General features: G+C 38.3%; 1 protein-coding gene across 1 annotated transcript in view; it reads left to right on the top strand.

Moving 5' to 3' along the window:
* Positions 1-22,220, top strand: part of LOC115438798 (polyubiquitin-C-like) — a 107,217-nt gene that overhangs the window by 66,613 nt on the left and 18,384 nt on the right. Inside the window, exons 5-12 of the mRNA XM_030162634.1 lie at positions 8,676-8,903; positions 9,033-9,206; positions 10,100-10,231; positions 10,443-10,673; positions 18,849-19,076; positions 19,206-19,379; positions 21,398-21,529; positions 21,768-21,998. Of these exons, the coding sequence (XP_030018494.1) occupies positions 8,676-8,903; positions 9,033-9,206; positions 10,100-10,231; positions 10,443-10,673; positions 18,849-19,076; positions 19,206-19,379; positions 21,398-21,529; positions 21,768-21,998 (1,530 nt within the window). The remainder of the gene's footprint in view (positions 1-8,675; positions 8,904-9,032; positions 9,207-10,099; positions 10,232-10,442; positions 10,674-18,848; positions 19,077-19,205; positions 19,380-21,397; positions 21,530-21,767; positions 21,999-22,220) is intronic.

Genomic DNA, 22,220 nt, shown 5'->3' with positions numbered 1-22,220 from the left:
CGCAAATCAAAAGTATGCATTTTTAGCGTAAGCAGGCAAACACCTGTTATTTGCAATCTTAGTAAATCAGGCCCTGAGGGTTTGATAAATGACAGTGAATGGAGACACTTGTTTTATGTTCAACACAATACATACTTGTGTTATGTACAATACAAATATGGCGTGAAGGCTGAAACCTATACGCCCCAAAATTAGTCACTCAACACACACCAGTCACTTTGTAGTCGTAACAAAGAGGGTGATCGCTTCAGTGTTTGTCCAGCCCGGCTTTGAAGGTATCAAGTGCCTTTGCCATCACCACATCTTCAGGCGTTTATCATGCGCTGGGAGAAGGCATGAGATCTTATAGACCCTGTAGCTCCTTTGTGACATCCTCGTTTCTTTGTTGGATCACTTAGCCTGAAATTGGTGACGTATGTCTGACTGGAAAAATTACATCGAGAGTGAGGAAAGGTTGAACGAAGTGAGCGGTCAGATTTACAATGAAAGCATGGAATTTGTGCTCTGTTATCAGCTAGTTTTTGGCGCTCATGTTAAGTATTTGCCCGCTCACCTCTTTGTTTTTGGCATTTTGCGCTCACAATTCCTGTATCTGCGCTCTCTTTATTAAAGAATCCAATATAACGCCATATTAATAAATACAATTTTCAAAATGGCATTTTACCTTAAGTCATGTTGACAGAAAACAAATTGCTTCTGCTGAACATGCCTAATTTGCCATGAGTCCATTAGCAGATTAAATAAAGGAGAAAAGAGCTGGTATCATGCAAATATTCTGTAATAAAAAAAAAAATAAAGACAGTTTGTGATTGTTATTGTATTTGTTTTGGAATAGAGTGAAGTATGACAAGAGAAATAAAGTTTGGTATTTTTATTTTTTTAGTTCCACTCATGATTGGTCTAGAACAGTGTTTTTCAACCTTGGGTTGAGACCCCACGTGGGGTCACCTGGATTCAAATGGGGGTCGTCTGGCGTATATGTTCCATGGACCATGCCCCTTTTTTCCTGTTTAACGATACTTTGAGTGCTATTTTAATGGTGTCCAGAATTACATCCCCGTGCCTTACGTCTAGATAAGCCATTTTCAGTGGTCAGCTGTTGTGGATAAAACTGCTTTAAATAGTATGCTAATTACCCCCTGGGTGCCTGAAGTCCCCCATTTGCTCATATATGGTATGGTTCATATGTGCTGTATCTAATGGAGTCAAATGTCCCGCTAAATACTTTTTTTTTTTTTTTTAAATACCCTCAACTGCCCCCATTGTCATTCCTGGTAAATATCATCATTTTACAGTTGCTATGGCCCCAACACAGCTGCTCTGGTACTTTCTTTGAATAGCTATCTTCTGCGATTAGACAGATTGATATATAGTAATGTAATGTGGCTTGGTATAGCAGCCTGAGTCCAGAATTTAGTCTGATATGTGTAGGATTTTTGAGTTACGTATGGGATCTGACTTAGGAATTAGGGTAGTAGAAGGATGGGGTAAGGGGGGGCAGAAGATTATAAATTAAACTTCATCCAGCTTGTAGCGGCTATTGTCGTCAAAATTAAATCAGCTTAAAGGTGACTGAACTTAAGACGTGACATAACTCAGATAACCACTAGATGCACCATGGGTTTGTGGTTTACGCAGTCAGAACCAATGGTCCATATCATAGATGTAGTTCAAATGGTTTATTTTCAAGATTTCGCAGGCAAACAACAACTAAGGCCTTTTGTGATGTCTCTCCTGCTCATCCTGTCTGATCTTCTGTGTGTCTGTGACTAGTAAATACCATAGGCTCCACCAGGTGCATGCTGGTCTATCTTTGTGCTCCCTATTTATACCCAGGTGCCCACGGTCTAAACCAATAAGAAAACACAAAACAAAAGGTGCTAATACCAAAGAATGAAAACAATAACCATAAAAATAAAAAAAATATATTCTAAAATATTAGAGAAACGAAAAATAAACAAAATAAAGAATTAGCAAAAAAATACTAAGTTAGTAATCAAAAAGGTATATTAACTTTAAACAAAAAACTTAACCGACAAATAGCTCCTACACCGCTGCTTTTTAAATGTTTTCCTTTCTTTTTTTTTTTTTATATAATTCTTTTTGTTGTTTGGTTTTAATGTTATATTCGAAATAAATAAGCAAACAGCAAACCTTACAAAAATAGCACTCATTTGCAGTTCAAGAGAATGAGAGAAAATAAGACACCACACAACAAACAAACAAACAAACAAAAACATTGCACACTGGGTAGAATAAACAAGTATATTGCACAACTAGAAATGCAAAGTCCCACTGTGCTCTGTCAGCACCTATCGTCTTGCCTAGAAATCAAAATTTGAGTCAGGTTTAGTTAGAAATGATGCAGTGAATGTTATGTGTCTGGCATAAAGTATCTTCAAGATAATGTTATTCAAATATGGTTTATTATTATTATTATTATTATTATTATTATTATTGTTTATTATTATTATTATTATTATTATTATTATTAATAATAATAATAATAATAATAATAATAATATAATAATAATAATAATAGTAAATGTTCTTAAACTAGAGGTTATTACCTTAATGAGATGTCACTGATTTATTTAGTCCCTGTGGTTCTTTAGTTCTAAGCTTGGAAGTTGTGAAATGGAGAATATTAACCTAATTATGATATATAATAATATAATGCTGTCACAGCTACTCCCAGGCAGTAGTGGTTTTGGTGTTTGTAAATATAAATTTTGCATACGTATTCTGAAAAGAATCCAATAATAGACTGAAACGTCTACACATCTGATTATGGTATTTCTGAAGTGCATGTAAACACATCAGATCTGATTATTACAGTTTCTGATTATTAACAGTTTTTGGATTTGTATGGTTGTGTAAACGGGCTCAGTGTCTATCAAGTGAAATTTTTGGTGCTAAATCTGCTGGTGTTGGTTTGATAAGTGTTTGAATTTTGTATAATGTTATTAAAATATCTATTCACATGCTCTATTGCTGTTAAAAAGACCCACTGCGGTAGCTCCACTAACCAAAATGTTAAATGCTAAATATTCCTTCAGTTCCGTTTTATTCATGTTTTAGAGTCGCAAAGTTTTATCAGTTTGTGCAGAGGATGATGGGAGATTAAAGAAGAGAAATGTTAAATCTATATGTTTTTTGTGCATTGTAAAAAAAAAAAACAAAAAAAAAATCCTGCTCATCTGTTAGTGGTTAAATAAACAGTTTGTATCAGATCCATGGATTTCATTCACAGAATAAAACAAAAAAGAACTAGAATCACACTTTGCTCTAACAGGAATATCAGCTTCCACCAACTCCTCTGAAGGTGAGTGAATCTTGTTATTTAAATTGTCACATAGTGGATATTATTTTGTTACTCTAACGGTGTGTTTGTGAATGCCATAGATTTCAAGTCTGTGTTTTTAGGTTCTTTCAGCTCATGTTCATCCTTGTGCTGCTGATGAAGACGACGCTGCTGTGATTCCTTCTCTTCTCCAGGATTGGACTCATCATGAACTGATGCTGGTTGTGTTGTAAATAGAACATTGTGAGTGATCTGCAGACTGGTGTGTAGGTGCATCTGTACATCAGACTGATCCTGCTGTGGGTTCTTTTCTAAATGTTTCAGATGTGGGTGGTGGTTACACATGGTTTAACTACGTCTGTGTTTGGTGTTGACACGTTCCATCTTCATATCGTTGATAACAGACCTTCATCGTATTTAATTATCGTATAATCCCAGACCACATTAGTGACGCAAATGTAGTTTTTCACAACATCTGATTGCTTGACTTGAATTAAACAAAATGACTCAAATATATTACATTATATTCATTCTCTAAATATTCATCCATTCAACAGATTTGAGGAAAAGTTGGAACAATTAGAGCAATAGTCAGGTGGTTTTAGTGAAATTACCGTTACTGGATGGACTGAAGCACCATTTTTGGCACAATATTTCCTCTGGGTCTATGAAAGAATATTAACCGAGGAGCCCCTGGAAATGTTTCTGTAAAATAATATCTTCCAAAATATTCAACACCAATGATAAAGGTGAAAGAAAGGTTGTTATTTGTGAACAACTAAAGATAGTGTTATTCTTGAGACTCCTGAAAAGTAATATCTGTTCTTAGATGCAGACCACGTGACGCTGTGTGTTTTAGGAGAAGCTTTGAAATGTCTCATGGGCTTCTAGGCTGAAAACCTTTGTTAGAGTCTGAAGAAGCCTCATGTACAATATGATGCTTTAATCCACCTGGTAACAGTAACTACAAGCAATGAAATGAAACTGATGTCACAGGTGCTTTTAGGTCCAGATTTGGATTTGATCCTGATTTTTATGTGTTTATTGTTTTTTTTTTCTTGCCAAGTAAGTGTTTTTTTTCTGTCACGTTTTGTCTTCTTTTTGACACTTCCTCTGACAATATTCATTCTTTTTTTCTTGTCTGAACCCCTAATCAATCAGTCAAAGTTTATTTCTATAGCACTTTAATAACAACATGAAGAAGACCGAAATGCTTTACATCTAAAAACATGATTAAATTATAAGATAAAACAGTTTAGGTCGAATACCATAAATATGCATAAATCAATAAGACATAATACACAGTGATCAAAAAGACCACAGATTCAAACCTAATAGTGTCTCAGCACTAATGGTTCAAAGCCAGTCTGAACAGGTGTGTCTTTAACCTGGACTTGAACAGGGGCAGGTCAGGAGGCAGCCAGTTCCACAGTTTTGGTGCAGCAACAGAAAATTAACTATCACCCCATTGTTTATACCTAAGACATTGTATTTTGCGTAAATGTTTAATATTTTATTTTAAATAAATCTTGAATAACATTTAATCCAAACAAGATGTATTTTAAATTTTAAACAAAAACTTAAAAAAAACAAAAAAACAACTTTAGAGAATAAAAAAGGCTAAAATAGATGAAGTGATTCTGATTCTTGATTAGAAAATGTACAAGTATTTTCAGTACCTAATATTTAGAACAGGTAGGTGGGGGTATGTGTTATCATGTAGTATTTGAATATGCGTGGATGACATGTGGGAGGGACAGTGGTGACGTTTATTCCGGTTGAAGTCATGTCAAAGTGAAAGTATTTTCTTGGTCTTTGTACTGGGACAGAAAACGGTCAAGATGCGCTTCAAAGTGACTGAAAATTCGCCACTGTGAACACATAATGTGGTCGTCCATTCATCTAAGACAGTCCACGACCTCAAGATCCGGCTTCAAGGAAACACTAGTATCCCCATGGGTAAGTAGAGACACCGAGACCACGACCCAGGTCCACAACAAGGCCTAGGCCCCGGTACGAGGCCCAGATCCCGCAGATGAAAAACACAATTCCTCCTGGTTCCTCATGGTGTTTTGTTGTGGTTCTTATATGAGGGGGTCCTGTGTTCTGTCCACATCCAGAACGCATGCGCATCAGCTTTGAGGGCAAGACACTGGAAGATGAATGCAAACTGTCTGAGACTGGAATCCAGCCGAGGACCGTCTTATGCCTGTCTGAAACCGGTCAGACCTTCACTGAGAAGAAGAAGGTGATGTACCTAAACCTGTCTGAAACTGACCTGCCCTTCACTGTGAAGAAGGTGAGGTTCCTAAACCTGTCTGAAACTAGTCAGACCTTCACTGAGAACAAGGTGACGTTCCTAAACTTGTCTGAAACTAGTCAGATCTTCACTGAGACGGTGGTGGCGTACCTAAAACTGTGTGGAACCGGTCAGACCTTCACTGAGAAGAAGAAGGTGATGTACCTAAACCTGTCTGAAACTGATCTGCCCTTCACTGTGAAGAAGGTGAGGTTCCTAAACCTGTCTAAAACTAGTCAGACCTTCACTGAGAACAAGGTGACGTTCCTAAACTTGTCTGAAACTAGTCAGATCTTCACTGAGACGGTGGTGGCGTACCTAAAACTGTGTGGAACCGGTCAGACCTCCATTGTGAAGAAGAAGGTGACGTTCCTAAACCTGTCTGAAACTGATCTGACCTTCACTGTGAAGACGGAGATGGGAACCGAACATGAGGTCTGCACGAGCTCCTTGGATCTGGTCAAGACGTTGAAATTAATTCTGCAGAAAAAACAAAATGTCCAACAAGTGAGTATGAAAAGTCCAGGTCCTGGACTGAGCTGTTGGTTTAGATCAGAACCTTAACCATCAGAGGACAAAACATCTGACATTTAGTTATGATTCTACATTGTGTGTGTGTGTATGTTGTGGCCAATTTAGATTTGTGCTGCGTGTCTGCGTGTGAAAGTGAGCGTGTATTTGTGGTGAGGCACTTGGTTGCTAGGGTCACCTGCACACCTGTGGGCATAGGTAGTAATCAGCCAGGCAGAGGTTATATAAGGGAGACACAAGTGATCAGAGAAGATTTTTGAGCTATGGGAAGCTACACAGTTTTTCCAGTCATGCTTGTGTGTGTAACTGTGAATGGGTGTTATTAGTATTTTTTTTTTTTGTCCTTTTGTATATGAGCTCATTTTAAGTCATTCAGCCCTTTTTGTAGGTGTTCTTTAAGATTTGCAAGGAAATGAAATATTAAACGCACATCCATGGTAGACTTTGTTTTTACACACCATCATGAGTTGGAAATGGCTTCAAAATCCCCCAAGTGGCATTTTTTGTAGCTAGATTGCCACTATATATATATATATATATATATATATATATATATATATATATATATATATATATGTATATTAAAGGTGGGGTCTGAGATGTTTTTCTGGAGCATTTTTTATTATAGTCCCTAAAATCCCCTTCACACCCTGATTACAACTAATTAATTAAATGCTCTAACACAAAATTTAGAAATCAGTCACCTGTGGAAGGGACAGGACTGAAAAAAAACACCATCCAATCATTTCGAGCGCCCACTCGAATGATTGAACGGTGATATGTCTATCAAACTGAACTGCCATTCACCCCTCCCCCCTTCCCCCCTCTGTGCGTACCCCTCTTTGCGTTCCCAGAAGCTGGAGCCTGTACAGAAGTGTAGCCAGAGCCTGGTTATATTAGTTCTATTAGGAAGGAAAGTTCACCTGCAAAACTGTTTAGTCACTAACATAAACCACTAGGAAATATAACATTAGTCACATAGGTCTGAACTGGGGCTGTTCTGGAAGAGTGGGGGGGGTTGGAGGAGACTGAATGAGGTCTGCATGGATACACGAGCTGGAGGTTCAGCCGGGGCCTTAGTCGGGGTAGGAGCCCGAGGTGTACGGGAGTGAAGCAGGGGACGGAGCCTCAGCCGGTGTCGGAGATGGTTCGGCAGGACCGGACCATAGACGGCGTCGGAGCCCAACCCGGGTCCGGAGCCTCAGCTGGCGAATTGTTACTGTGCAGCGTTTGTGAACCTCAGGAACAAGCATTGCGAGTGCCACTCCTCTGGAGGCGTGGCTTCGGAGGACGTCTGAAGAAAGGGGTTTGGACTTTTTGAACTGAGTATTTCAAAATGTAGCTTGCTCGAACCGTTTTTTCTAAGATCTCAGACCCCACCTTTAAGCTACAAACATAAGAAGGCAATAGTCCAAGTATGGCCTTGTAAATAAAGGTGAATGTGTGCTGCCCATAGAGTTAGAGGAATGGTAAAGCGTGTTCAGTTTCACTGTCACTTTGACAATCACCCCCCCCCAATGAAACCGCTTCCGTGTTTGTTGCTGCTGCGGCCATAATGCAGCTGCGTGGAGCTCAGGTTCCAACAATGCACGTCATGACAAATTTCTGAAAATGCCCAAGTGACCTACGGCTCTGTTTGGAAGCAAATGGATTGTTTATGGTGGAGGACACTTAGAAATTATTCACGGTGAGGGAAGAGATTCAGGTGCGTAATCACAGAAGACTTATGGATTTCTGATACTTACGCTATGACTGGGGTTTTACAGATTTGGTGAAAAATTGGTGACTAAAGTCATATGCAGCTTTAAAGATGTTTATGAACAGACTCTGACAATTCAAGGTAGAGACAGCAACGGAGATGAGGGAGATGGACACAGGGAAACGGAGGAACACTGGTCCAACACAGAGATGAAAAGAGACAGTGGGGAGTGTGAAGAAACAGAGACAATCACAGACAGGAAAGAAGATATAAGAGACATTTATAGTGGACATTCAAGGTAAAGACAGACAACCAGACATGGAACAAGACAAAGGATTAGTAGTCTTCATATTTCAGACAGTGTGAGTTCAGATACGGATGTGAGGACACGGAGCGGATTCCACACAGATGTCGTTGTCAGCTCCCTCATAACAGCGGTGACAGAGGTACAAAAGAGGTACAGCTCTGGATGGAATAATAGGTCACTATGGTTCAGTCCATTGTCACTGATACCTGATCTAGATTTTAATTCTGTGTTGGGGCTGATCCCTGACACAAAATATTGGATCGGAGCATCCATAGTCAAAATAGACTGACAGTTGGCAGAAATGGTCGAATGTGTGAAAACAAAAACTCCAATGCAATTCCAAATTTTCCATCAGCCAATGGCTGGTGTGTCGTTTTTTTTTTTACACGCCAAACAAATTTTTTACTCCCCATTGGCACTTGTCGGGTGTCAATTTTATACCCTGCCTGTCAGTGTCTGATCTTAAGGCTGATGGGTGTTTGTAGACTTTAACCAGGTATTTTAACCTTCTGTGTCTTGTTTCGTCCACTCACAGATCAGCAGAAACTCATGTTTAATGGCAGACGACTGGAAGAAAACCGTCCATTGTCTGCATATGAGATCCAACAGGCGTCTGTCGTCCACATGATGATTCACAAACACAACAATGTCACTGTCATTGTGAAAACAATAACAGGAAAATCATTTTATATTGACCTTGACATTTGTGACACTGTGGAGAATCTGAAAGTGAAGATACAGGACAAAGAAGGCGTCCCTGTCGGTGGGTAGACACACCTGGACACACGACATAGTTAAATGAATCAATGTGTAAATGTATGATATTAGTGGAATCATGTGGTGGAAACTCATTCATTAATTTTCTTTTTTGTGTTTTAATCTTTAAATTCAGACCAGATGCAGCTCATATTTGCAGAAGAGCAACTGAAAGACGAAAGGACAGTATCTGACTGTGGAATAAAACATCTGACCATCGTTCATCTAATGCTTCGCTTATGTGGTGGTAATGATGGAGGAAAGGAGGAAGAAGAGGAAGAAAAAGAAGACAAAGATGAAGAGGATGTGGGTGAGAACAGAAGCAGAAGCATGAGTCTGGACAACTTGGCCAGATTTTTTTGATGCTCTGTTCAGGTTCATACAGGATGTGGTTCTGGTTGGTCTCAGAACCACTTGTTCAGTCTGAAACTCCCTCTGGGTATTTAGTATTTATTTATTTAGTTACAGAACAGTGTGTATTGGCATTAGTTGCAAAGAAAAGATGCGTGTACCAGATTTAGCAGAGAAGCCAATTTCCATCCATTGTCCTGGACAAATGACCAACATAATAAAACATCCCATGGATTATGAAGTATTAATAAACTGGAAGAAAACTGTCAATGACAGATATAGGAAAGTATGCTCAGGCTGAACGGTTACAAATACATACAAGGGGCTTACATTCTAAAAGGACAATAACATTTCCTAGAATAAGATATGAAAGAAGAAGAAGAAGACAGAAAAAAAAGAATAAAATTCTCCAAACAGTCGAAGCCTAGACTCAGATTGATTTTTGATTGATCCATAACTGGAGTATGACATGATTTAACAGAGCATCGAAACCCACCACCAGCACCAACCTGCTCATTCAGTCACATTTCACTGTGTGCTCACAATGTGTAATGAGGTTGTTATTTAAAATGTCAGTGGTCTTCGTAAAATTGGAATAGAACGCGTAAAAAAGAGAATAAGGGCAGTCATAGAAAAAATGAATTGATTCTAATTCTTGATTAGAAAATGTACAACAATTTTTCTGCATCTAAATATTTACAACAGAATAGGTTGGTGGGTTATGTAATATGTGGTATTTTAATATAGGTTTATGAAAAAGGAAACGTGGAAGGGACAGTGGTGACATTTGTTCCTGTTTGAAGTCGCATAACAGTAAAAGTGAAAGTATTTTCTGTCTGCTTATCGGAACAGAAAAGGTCAAGATGGACTTCACAGTGTCTGTCAAAACGGTGACAGGACAGAGACATAAGGTGGACGTCCGTTCATCCGACACGGTCCAGGCCCTCAGGATCCGGCTTCAAGTCCAGACCAGGGTCCCCACCGGTAGGTGAAAACGGAGACCCCAGCCTGTGTCCAACCAAGTCCCAAGCCCAGGCCTCGAACAAGGTTCTGGACCAGGCCTGGGATCTGGACCTGGACCAGGATCAGGCCTAGGTCCTGCAGATGAAAACACACATTACTTAAAGTTCCATTCGGTTTTTTGTTGTGGTTCTTATCGCGTGGTGTGTGTCCTGTGTTCTTTGTCCACATCCAGAACACATGTGCATCACCTTTGAGGACAAGATTTTGGAAGATGGACGCAAACTGTCTGAGTACAGAATCCAACCGAAGTCCATGCTATACCTGTGGATCCAGCCCCAGGAAACTGGTCTGACCTTCACCGTGAAGACGGAGATGGGAACCAAACATAAGGTCCACATGAGCTCCCTGGATCCAGTCAAGACATTGAAATTAATTCTGCAGGAAATAATACAATGTCCAACTAGTGAGTATGAAAAGTCCAGGTCCTGGACTGAGCTGTTGGTTTAGATCAGGACTCAGGAACCTTCACCATCAGAGGACAAAACATTGTTTATGCTTTTATATATATATATATATATATATATATATATATATATATATATATATATATATATATATATATATATATATATATATATATATATGTGTGTGTGTGTGTGTGTATATATATATGTGTGTGTGTGTGTGTGTGTGTATATATATATATACATGTGTGTATATACAGGGTGGGGAAGCAAAATTTACAATGAACATTTAGTTGTTTTTTCTCAGCAGGCACTACGTCAGTTGTTCTGAAACCAAACATATATTGATGTCATAATCATACCTAACACTATTATCCATACCTTTTCAGAAACTTTTGCCCATATGAGTAATCAGGAAAGCAAACGTCAAAGAGTGTGTGATTTGCTGAATGCACTCGTCACACCAAAGGAGATTTCAAAAATAGTTGGAGTGTCCATAAAGACTGTTTAGAATGTAAAGAAGAGAATGACTATGAGCAAAACTATTACCAGAAAGTCTGGAAGATACTATTAAAGAAGAATGGGAGAAGTTGTCACCCGAATATTTGAGGAACACTTGCGCAAGTTTCAGGAAGCGTGTGAAGGCAGTTATTGAGAAAGAAGGAGGACACATAGAATAAAAACATTTTCTATTATGTCAATTTTCTTGTGGCAAATAAATTCTCATGACTTTCAATAAACTAATTGGTCATACACTGTCTTTCAATCCCTGCCTCAAAATATTGTAAATTTTGCTTCCCCACCCTGTACACACACACACACACACGACATACTGTATGTAAGTAATAAGTAATGCAAGTATGTAAGTACTACTACTACCACTACTACTAATAATGATAATACTAATAATAATAACTAGAAAAGCACTTGCAGACCTCCTCTAAGACAGATCAGCCCCCCCGCTAGTATCAACATTTCCTGATTTCAAAGTCATAAATTATGCTGTGAATATTATGTGTCTGGCATAAAACATCTCCAAAATGTTGTTATTCAAAAATGGTTAATAATTAAAAAAACAGAAAAAGTAAATGTTCTTAAACTAGAGGTTATTACCTTTAAATGAGATGTAACGGATTAATTTAGTCCTCGAGGTTCTTCAGTTCTAAGCGTTGGAACTTGTTAAATAGGAGAATACTGACACTAATTATGTGGACGATAATACTGTACCTGTCAGTGTCTGATGTTAAGGCTGATGGGTGTTTGTAGAATCTAACCAGGTATTTTAACCTTCTGTCTTGTTTCATCCACTCACAGATCAGCAAGAACTCATGTTTAATGGCAGGCGACTGGAAGACAACCGCCCATTGTCTGAATACAGGATCCAACAGGCGTCTGTCGTCCACATGATGATTCGCAACCCCAACAATATTGTTGTCTTTGTGAAAACACTGACAGGAAAAAGAATTGATTTAGACCTTGACATTTGTGACACTGTGAAGAATCTGAAGGCAAAGATATGGGACAAAGAAGGCTTCCCTGTCGGTGGGTAGAAACACCTGGACACATGACATAGTTAAATGAATCATTTATGTATCAATGTGTGATATTAGTGGAATCATGTGGTGGAAACTCATTCACTAATTTTCTGTTTTGTGTTTTAATCTTTAAATTCAGACCAGATGCGGCTCGTATTTGTAGGAAAGCAACTGGAAGACAAAAGAACAGTATCTGATTATAGAATAGAACACATGTCCACCGTTCATCTAGTTCTTCGCCTCCGTGGTTATGGTTACATAATGGAGGAAGAAGAAGAGGACGAAGAAGACGATGAGGATGTGGGTGAGAACAAAGGCAGACGCAGGAGTATGGAAGAGTTGGCCGACTTTAACCGCTAGAAACCTTGGTCGTGTCAGATCTGTTGATTTTTTTTTAACCTCTATTTAACCAGGAAAAAAGATCCCATTAAGATTAAGAACCTCTTTTCCAAGAGAGTCCTGGCCTAGAGGCAGCATGAAATACAACACACAGTTACAACATAGAATAATTTACAAGATAAGTCAAACTATGAAAAACAAGTGCAAGATATTTGAGTTAGTCTGTCGCACTTTGAGTTTGGATTTAAAAGCATTCAAAGAGATCAATGGATGCTCTATTCAGGTCCATACAGGTTGTGGTTGTGGTTGGTTTCAGAACCACTTGTGCAATCTGAAACTCCCTCTGGTCCATTTACATCAGAGCGTCGTCTTTATCTGTGAACTGGACAAAACACATAAAGAACTGACTAATGAAACTGGAACCACTAAGCACTACATCATAGTTCTGTATCAGGGGAATCCATAAACATTTATTTTTTTTCCTTATTTAAAGGTGAAGTTAATTTATTATCCCTGTGGGGAAATTCAGCCTCTGCATTTTACCCATAATGCACAGACAGTTGCTGGAATTGACATTAGCATTAGCATTAGCACACATTTGGAGCAGTGAGCTGCCATTGGAGGTGTTAAGAGACCAACTCCAGATCTACATCAGCACCATTTTTCTATTAAATTATATGTCAAAATATATGTTTATTATATATGATTTGTTGTAAACTTCATCCACTTCCTCTGCTCTTTATATATTTACTGATGTAACTGTGGTGTAATGTTCATTGTCTTGGGTTTTGTCTATTTCCAGTGTGTTGCTTTAGCCATCCTCTACAGCTTCCACTGTTTCCTATTAATAATACATGTTTTATTTTGTACAGATGTCAAAGAATGAAGTAAATCAGATTAACAGGTATACATGCATGAAGACATGGGAATACTGGGGACAAATCTGGGTGTGTTAATCTGATTTCTCATAATCAGATTACTGCTGTTATCATATTATACTGTTTACATCAAACACCAAAAATCAGATACCAATCAGTTAGGATTATTATTTGATTTCCGTGAATGTAAACTTCGCGTACATATTCTGAAAGAAATCCAATAATAGACTGAAACGTCTAAACATCTGATTATGGTATTTCTGAAGTGCATGTAAACACATCAGATCTGATTATTACACTTGTCTGATTAACAGTTTTTGGATTTTTATGGTTGTGTAAACAGACTCAGTCTCTATCAAGTGAAATCTTGGTGCCAAATCTGCTGGTGTTGGTTTGATAAATGTTTGAATTTTGTATAATGTTATTAAAATATCTATTCACATGCTCTATTGCTGTTAAAATGACCCACTGTGGTACCTCCACTAACCAAAATGTTAAATGCTAAATATTCCTTCAGTTCCGTTTTATTCATGTTTTAAAGTCGCGAAGTTCTATCAGTATGTGCAGAGGGTGATGGGAGATTAAAGAAGAGAAATGTTAAATCTATATTTTTTTTTGTGCATTGTAAAAAAAAAATAAAAAAAAAATCCTGCTAATTTGTTAGTGGTTTAATAAACAGTTTGTATCAGATCCATCGATTTCATTTCACAGAATGAAACAAAAAAAAAAATTAAAATCACACTTTGTTCTAAACAGGAAATATCAGCTTCCACCAACTCCTCTGAAGGTGAGTGAATCCTGTTATTTAAATTGTCACATAGTGGATATTATTTTCTGTTAATCTAACGGTGTGTTTGTGAATTCCATAGATTTCAAGTCTGTGTTTTTAGGTTCTTTCAGCTCATGTTCATCCTTTTGCTGCTGATGAAGAAGACGCTGCTGTGATTCCTTCTCTTCTCCAGGATTGGACTCGTCATGAACTGATGCTGGTTTGTTGTAAATAGAACATTGTGAGTTGATCTGCAGACTGGTGTGTAGGTGCATCTGTACATCAGACTGATCCTGCTGTGGGTTCTTTTCTAATGTTTCAGATGGTGGTGGTGGTTACACATGGTTTAACTACGTCTGTGTTTGGTTTGACACGTTCACATCTTCATATCGTTGATAACAGACCTTCATTGTATTTAATTATCGTATAAATCCCAGACCACATTAGTGACACAAATTTAGATTTCACAACCTCTGATGTGCTTTGACTTGAATTAAACAAAATGACTCAAATATATTACATTCTAATTCATTCTCTAAATATTCATCCATTCAACAGATTTGAGGAAAAGTTGGAACAATTTAGAGCAATAGTCAGGTGGTTTAGTGAAATTACCGTTACTGGATGGACTGAAGCACCATTTTTGGCACAATGTTTCCTCTGGGTCTATGAAAGAATATTAACCGAGGAGCCCCTGGAAATGTTTCTGTAAAATAATATCTTCCAAAATATTCAACACCAATGATAAAGGTGAAAGAAAGGTTGTTATTTTGTGAACAACTAAAGATAGTGTTATTCTTGAGAATCCTGAAAAGTAATATCTATTCTTAGATGCAGACCACATGACGTTGTGTGTTTTGGGAGAAGCTTTTGAAATGTCTCATGGGCTTCTAGGCTAAAATCCTTTCTTAGAGTCTGAAGAAGCCTCATGCATAATATGAAGCTTTTATCCACCTGGTAACAGTAACTTAGAAAAATACTATTAAGCCACCTGACTACAAACAATGAAATGAAACTGATGTCAACAGGTGCTTTTCGTCCAGATTTGGATTTGATCCTGATTTTGTGTTTATTGTTTTTTTTTTGTCTAGTTAGTCTTTTTTCTCACTTTCTGTCTTTTTGACTCTTCCACTGACACTATTCATTCTTTTTTTCTTGTCCGAACCCCTAATCATTCAATCAATCAATCTAAGTTTTTCTATAGCACTTTATAACAACATGAAGAAGACCAAAATGCTTTACATCTAAAAACATGATTAAATTATAAGATAGAAACAGTTCAGTCAAATACCATAAATATGCATAAATCAATAAGACATAATACACACTGATTAAAAAAGACCACAGATTCAAACCTAATAGTGTCTCAGCACCAATGGTTCAAAGCCAGTCTGAACAGGTGTGTCTTTAACCTGGACTTGAACAGGGGCAGGTCAGGAGGCAGCCAGTTCCACAGTTTTGGTGCAGCAACAGAAAATGAACAATCACCCCATTGTTTACACCTAAGACGTTGAATTTTGCGTAAATGTTTTAATATTTTATGTTAAATACATCTTGTAGAACATTTAATCTAAATAAGAAAAAAACTTAAAAAAAAACAAACAAAAAAAACCAAAACAAAAAAAACAACAACACACAAACAAACTAGAGAATAAAAAAGGCTAAAATAGATGAAGTGATTCTGATTCTTGATTAGAAAATGTACAAGTATTTTCAGTACCTAAATATTTAGAACAGGTTGGTGGGGTATGTGTTATCATTATATATTATTTGAATATGCGTTTATGACATGTGGGAGGGACAGTGGTGACCTTTGTTCCTTGTTCAAGTCACATCAAAGTGAAAGTATTTCCTTGGTCTTTGTACTGGGACAGAAACGGTCAAGATGCGCTTCCAAGTGATTGAAAATTTGCCACGGCGAACATATAATGTGGCCGTCCGTTCATCTAAGACGGTCCATGAACTCAAGATCCGGCTTCAACGAGAGACTAGTATCCCCATGGGTAAGTAGAGACACCGAGACCACGGCCCGGGTCCACACCAAGGCCCAGGCCCCAGGACCTGGTCGTCGGATCAGGCCCAGGCTCCGGGACTAGGTCCAGATCCCGCAGATGAAAACACACATTACTCCTGGTTTCGTTCGGTGTTTTGTTGTAGTTCTGATTTTGTGGTGTCCTGTGTTCTGTCCACATCCAGAACGCATGCGCATCGGCTTTGAGGGCAAGACACTGGAGGATGAATACAAACTGTCTGAGTCTGGAATCCGGTCTAAGTCCGTCCTAAACCTGTCTGGAACTGGTCTGACCTTCACTGTGAAGACGGAGATGGGAACCGAACATGAGGTCTGCACGAGCTCCTCGGATCTGGTCAAGACGTTGAAATTAATTCTGCAGAAAAAAACAAAATGTCCAACAAGTGAGTATGAAAAGTCCAGGTCCTGGACTGAGCTGTTGGTTTAGATCAGAACCTTAACCATCAGAGGACAAAACATCTGACATTTATGTATGATTCTACATTCCATCTGTGTGTGTGTGTGTGTGTGTGTGTGTATGAATACATTTATATATATATATATATGTATATACACACACATATATATATATATATATATATATATATATATATATATATATATATATATATATATATTCGATTAGGGCTGTCAAAATTAACACGTTAATGCAGATTAATCCATCATCATGATAAATCTGATTACAAATTTTAACACAATTAACCCATCTGCAGCACAAAATGACACTGAACATCTCTAGCAACACATTTGGGTCAGTTTGTCCAAGTAGAGTTACTGTTGCCCATGTACAGGCAGCAGAACCAACCCATAAAGATGGAAGACACTAAAGAGCATGTTGGTCCTCTGGATGGAAATATGAGGACAAAAAAACCAAGACAGAACAGTTGTTTACATTTGTTTTGTTGAAACAGTTGAAGGTGTTTCATAGACATGGTCAGTGCATATATATTGCTTTCTTTCTGGAGTCAGTTTGCTCATACAAAATGAATGGGATTAATATAGATTAAAAATGAATATTATTTTATATATATCTCCGACCAGCATGTGGAGGTTTACAGAGAACACACCAACGAGAACAAATACAAATAATGGAAATGTTCACCAAATGGTCTTTTTTCATGCAGATTTTTACACTTTGACAGTGTAAGAATGACTTTGACCTACAAAAATATAAACCAAATATCCCAGTGTTAGAAAAAATAAAAATTTATTCCCATATGGTTTGACCCAGTTTATCCACTTTAGACGAAGAAACGGAGCTAAATCAATAAGAAGCCAAAACAAAATCAACACCAGAGATCAATAAAACTGGTAAAAATATTCAAGTCAGTTACTATTTGACAATATCTAATCTGTTATCTGTAATAGAGCCTGATTAATCGGGCCAATGATAGCGTATCACCGATTAATCAGCATGGGTCAATATGTAACTCCGATATTAACTTTTGTGCTGCACATAGGTTCTGTTGCTCTTGTGTTTTGTTTTGTTTTTTTTTTTGTATTTTATTTAATCATTATTTAACCAGGAAAAAAGTCCCATTGAGATTAAGAACCTCTTTTTCAAGGGAGTCCTGGGTAAGAGGCTGCATGAAATACAACACACAGTTACAACATACAAAAATTTACAGGACAAGTCAAACTATGAAAAAGAAATGCAAGATATTGAGTTAGTCTGTGGCACTTTAAGTTTGGATTTAAAAGCATTTAAGGAGATCTGACAATCCCGGACCCTCCCGTGCAGTAGCAAGAGGCAAAGAAGCTGCTTCCATGTTTGTTGCCACTGTGGCCTTAATGCAGCTGCGTGCAGCTCAGCTTCCCACAATGCACGTCGTGACAAATTTCCATAAATGCCCGAGTGACCTACCGGCTCTGTTTGGAAACAAATGGATTGTTTATGGTGGAGTACACTTTGAAATTGTTCGCCATGAGGGAAGAGATTCAGGTGAGTAATCATGGAAAGACTTGTGGATTCATGATACTTAGGCTATGACTGGGGTTTTACAGATTTGATGAAAAATTGGTGACAAAAGTCATACGCAGCTTTAAAGATGTGTATGAGCACAGACTCCAACAAGTCAAGGTATGATGAAACTTCAGAAGAACTTTTCAAAGACAGAAACAGAGAAAAATAGGAGATGAGGGAGATGGACACAAGGAAACGGAGGAACACTGGTCCGACACAGAGATGAAGAGACAGTGGAGAATGTGAAGAAATGGAGACAATCACAGACAGGAGGAAGATAAAAGAGACATTTATAGTGGACATTTAAAGAAAAGACAGACAACCAGACATGGAACACTAGATTTTAATTCTGTGTTGGGGCTGATCCCTGATATAAATATCGGATCGGAGCATCCATAGTCAAAATAGACTGACAGTTGGCAGAAATGGTTGAATGTGTGAAAACAAAAACTCCAATGCAATTCCAAATTTTCCATCAGCCAATGGCTGGTGTGTCATTTTTTTTTTACACGGCAAATTAATTTTTTACTCCCCATTGGCGCTTGTCGGGTGTTAATTTTATGCCCTGCCTGTCAGTGTCTGATCTTAAGGCTGATGGGTGTTTGTAGACTTTAACCAGGTATTTTAACCTTCTGTGTCTTTTTTCGTCCACTCACAGATCAGCAGAAACTCATGTTTAATGGCAGACGACTGGAAGAAAACCGTCCATTGTCTGCATATGAGATCCAACAGGCGTCTGTCGTCCACATGATGATTCACAAACACAACAATGTCACTGTCATTGTGAAAACAATAACAGGAAAATCATTTTATATTGACCTTGACATTTGTGACACTGTGGAGAATCTGAAAGTGAAGATACAGGACAAAGAAGGCGTCCCTGTCGGTGGGTAGAAACACCTGGACACATGACATAGTTAAATGAATCAATGTGTAAATGTATGATATTAGTGGAATCATGTGGTGGAAACTCATTCATTAATTTTCTGTTTTGTGTTTTAATCTTTAAATTCAGACCAGATGCAGCTCATATTTGCAGAAGAGCAACTGAAAGACGAAAGGACAGTATCTGACTGTGGAATAAAACATCTGACCATCGTTCATCTAATGCTTCGCTTATGTGGTGGTAATGATGGAGGAAAGGAGGAAGAAGAGGAAGAAAAAGAAGACAAAGATGAAGAGCATGTGGGTGAGAACAGAAGCAGAAGCATGAGTCTGGACAACTTGGCCAGATTCGTTGATGCTCTGTTCAGGTTCATACAGGATGTGGTTCTGGTTGGTCTCAGAACCACTTGTTCAGTCTGAAACTCCCTCTGGGTATTTAGTATTCATTTATTTAGTTACAGAACAGTGTGTATTGGCATTAGTTGCAAAGAACAAGATGCGTGCATCAGATTTAGCAGAGAAACAAATTTCCATCCATTCTCCTGGACAAATGACCAACATAATAAAACATCCCATGGATTATGAAGTATTAATAAACTGGAAGAAAACTGTCAATGACAGATATAGGAAAGTATGTTCAGGCTGAATGGTTACAAATACATACAAAGGGCTTACATTCTAAAAGGACAATAACATTTCCTAGAATAAGAATAAGATATGAAAGAAAGAAGGAGAGAGAGAGAGAGAGAGAAAAAAAAGAATAAATAAATTCTCCACACAGTTGAAGCCTAGACTCAGACCCAGTTCAGGTTCAGAAGGATCTGAATTAATTTATTTAACTCAAATATCATTAGTTTCCATGTAGTTACTGTGAAGGTCAACTTTTCTGTTGCTGGTACTAACAGCTGCAGTATTAGTAGATCTACTGTTAGTACTTGGAATAGTAGTATTATCAGCTATGTGTATTTGTACTAGTTTTTGGTAGTTCTGGTAGTATCAGCAGTTCTAGTTTACAGAACTGTTATAGTTAGAGCCAGAGCACTGGCCATGCAATGGCCTGCACAGGCCTTATTGCAGTTACTTTGTTTATTATTACACCTTTTCCTTCACATTTTTGAGGACATGAACATGTGCAAAAAGTCAGGTTTTTTGTTTTTTTTTGTTTCTGAAATTCAATCCGACAAGCCTTAACAAGTTGATGATACAAGTTGATGGTCAGGGCTGGATGGCAAATTCTGATGCTCACCATGAAAAATGCAACTGTTTTAACTTTAACATTTTTCATCTACTCTAAACCAAACTTCACATATTTGATAATAGTCCTGCCCTGAACAAAATGACATAAAAATATTGAATCTGACTCATAGCACCACCTATTGGTGGACAATGGAAGTCACATCTAAGTCAGTATTACAACATCCTCTGTCATGTCACACCTCCAGACCTTTATATTCCTGCGTTTGTAAAACCCTTCGACTGTGACCCACCCTGAGTTGTGTGGGTGTGCGAAGGCCCGTCATAACTGCTCAGTTACTAGTTCAGTTTGTTGTTGCATCCATGTGTTACACACTGCCCCCCCCGTACTCGAAAGAACTCCAATAACAAACTGAAACATCTGTACCAGGAATTTTCAATAGTGGTATTTTTGAAGTGCATGTAAATGCATCAGATCTGATTATTACAGTTATCTGATTAACAGTTATTAGATTTTTATGGTCATGCAAAGTGGCTTCATTCCAATCAAGCAAAAATGTTGGTGCTAAATTTGCAGTGTGATGGTCTGATAAATGTTGGAATTTTGCATAATGTTAAAATATCTCTTTACCTGCTCTACTACTGTTAAAATGACCCTCTGTTGTACTTTAATTATTCAACATGTATGACAGAAACACATGGAATGTAGAGTTTTTTGATTGATCCATAACTGGAGTATGACATGATTTAACAGCGCATCGAAACCCACCACCAGCACCAACCTGCTCATTCAGTCACATTTCACTGTGTGGTCACAATGTGTCATGAGGCTGTTATTTAAAATGTCAGTGGTATTCCTTAAATTGGAATAGAATGCATTAAAAAGAGAATAAGGGCAGTAAATGATGATTACAGAAGTGATTCTGATTCTTGATTAGAAAATGTACAACAATTTTCAGCATCTAAATATTTTGAACAGAATAGGTTGGTGGGTTATGTAATATGTGGTATTTTAATTTAGGTTTATGAAACAGGAGACGTGGAAGGGACAGTGGTGACATTTGTTCCTGTTTGAAGTCGCATAACAGTAAAAGTGAAAGTATTTTCTCTGTCCTCTTATCGGGATAGAAAAGGTCAAGATGGACTTCACAGTGTCTGTCAAAACAGCGACAGGACAGAGACATAAGGTGGACGTCCGTTCATCCGACACGGTCCAGGCCCTCAGGATCCAGCTTCAAGTCCAGACCAGGGTCCCCACCGGTAGGTGAAAACAGAGACCCTGGCCCAGGTCCACACCAAGTCCCAGGCCCAGGCCTTGGACAAGGTTCATGACCAGGCCTGGGATTTGGACCTGGACCAGGATCAGGCCCAGGTCCCAGGTCCCAGGATCAGGCCTAGGTCCTGCAGATGAAAACATGCATTACTCCCAGTTCCATTTGGTGTTTTGTTGTGGTTCTTATTGCGTGGTGTGTGTCCTGTGTTCTTTGTCCACATCCAGAACACATGTGCATCACCTCTGAGGACAAGATATTGGAAGATGGACACAAACTGTCTGAGTACAGAATCCAACCGAAGTCTGTCCTATACCTGTGGATCCAGCCCCAGGAAACTGGTCTGACCTTCAATGTTAAGACTGAGATGGGAACCAAACATGAGGTCCACATGAGCTCCCTGGATCCAGTCAAGACGTTGAAATTAATTCTGCAGGAAATAACAAAATGTCCAATCAGTGAGTACGAAAAGTCCAGGTCCTGGACTGAGCTGTTGGTTGAGATCAGGACTCAGGAACCTTCACCATCAGAGGACAAAACATCTGACATTTATTTATGATTATATATATGCATCCTACTATAGTGCACGTTCTGTGTCCGTCTGGCGTCCCATGTCCAATTGATGTTGCAGCACAGGAGGGCGTTTGTACGGGTTTTCCTCAGCCTTCACAGACCCGATT

Source organism: Sphaeramia orbicularis, chromosome 18, assembly GCF_902148855.1.
Source record: "Sphaeramia orbicularis chromosome 18, fSphaOr1.1, whole genome shotgun sequence".
Classification (NCBI taxonomy): Eukaryota; Metazoa; Chordata; class Actinopteri; order Kurtiformes; family Apogonidae; genus Sphaeramia; species Sphaeramia orbicularis.
The sequence above is the reverse complement of the archived record's forward strand: the minus strand, read 5'-3'. Positions and strand labels throughout refer to the sequence as shown.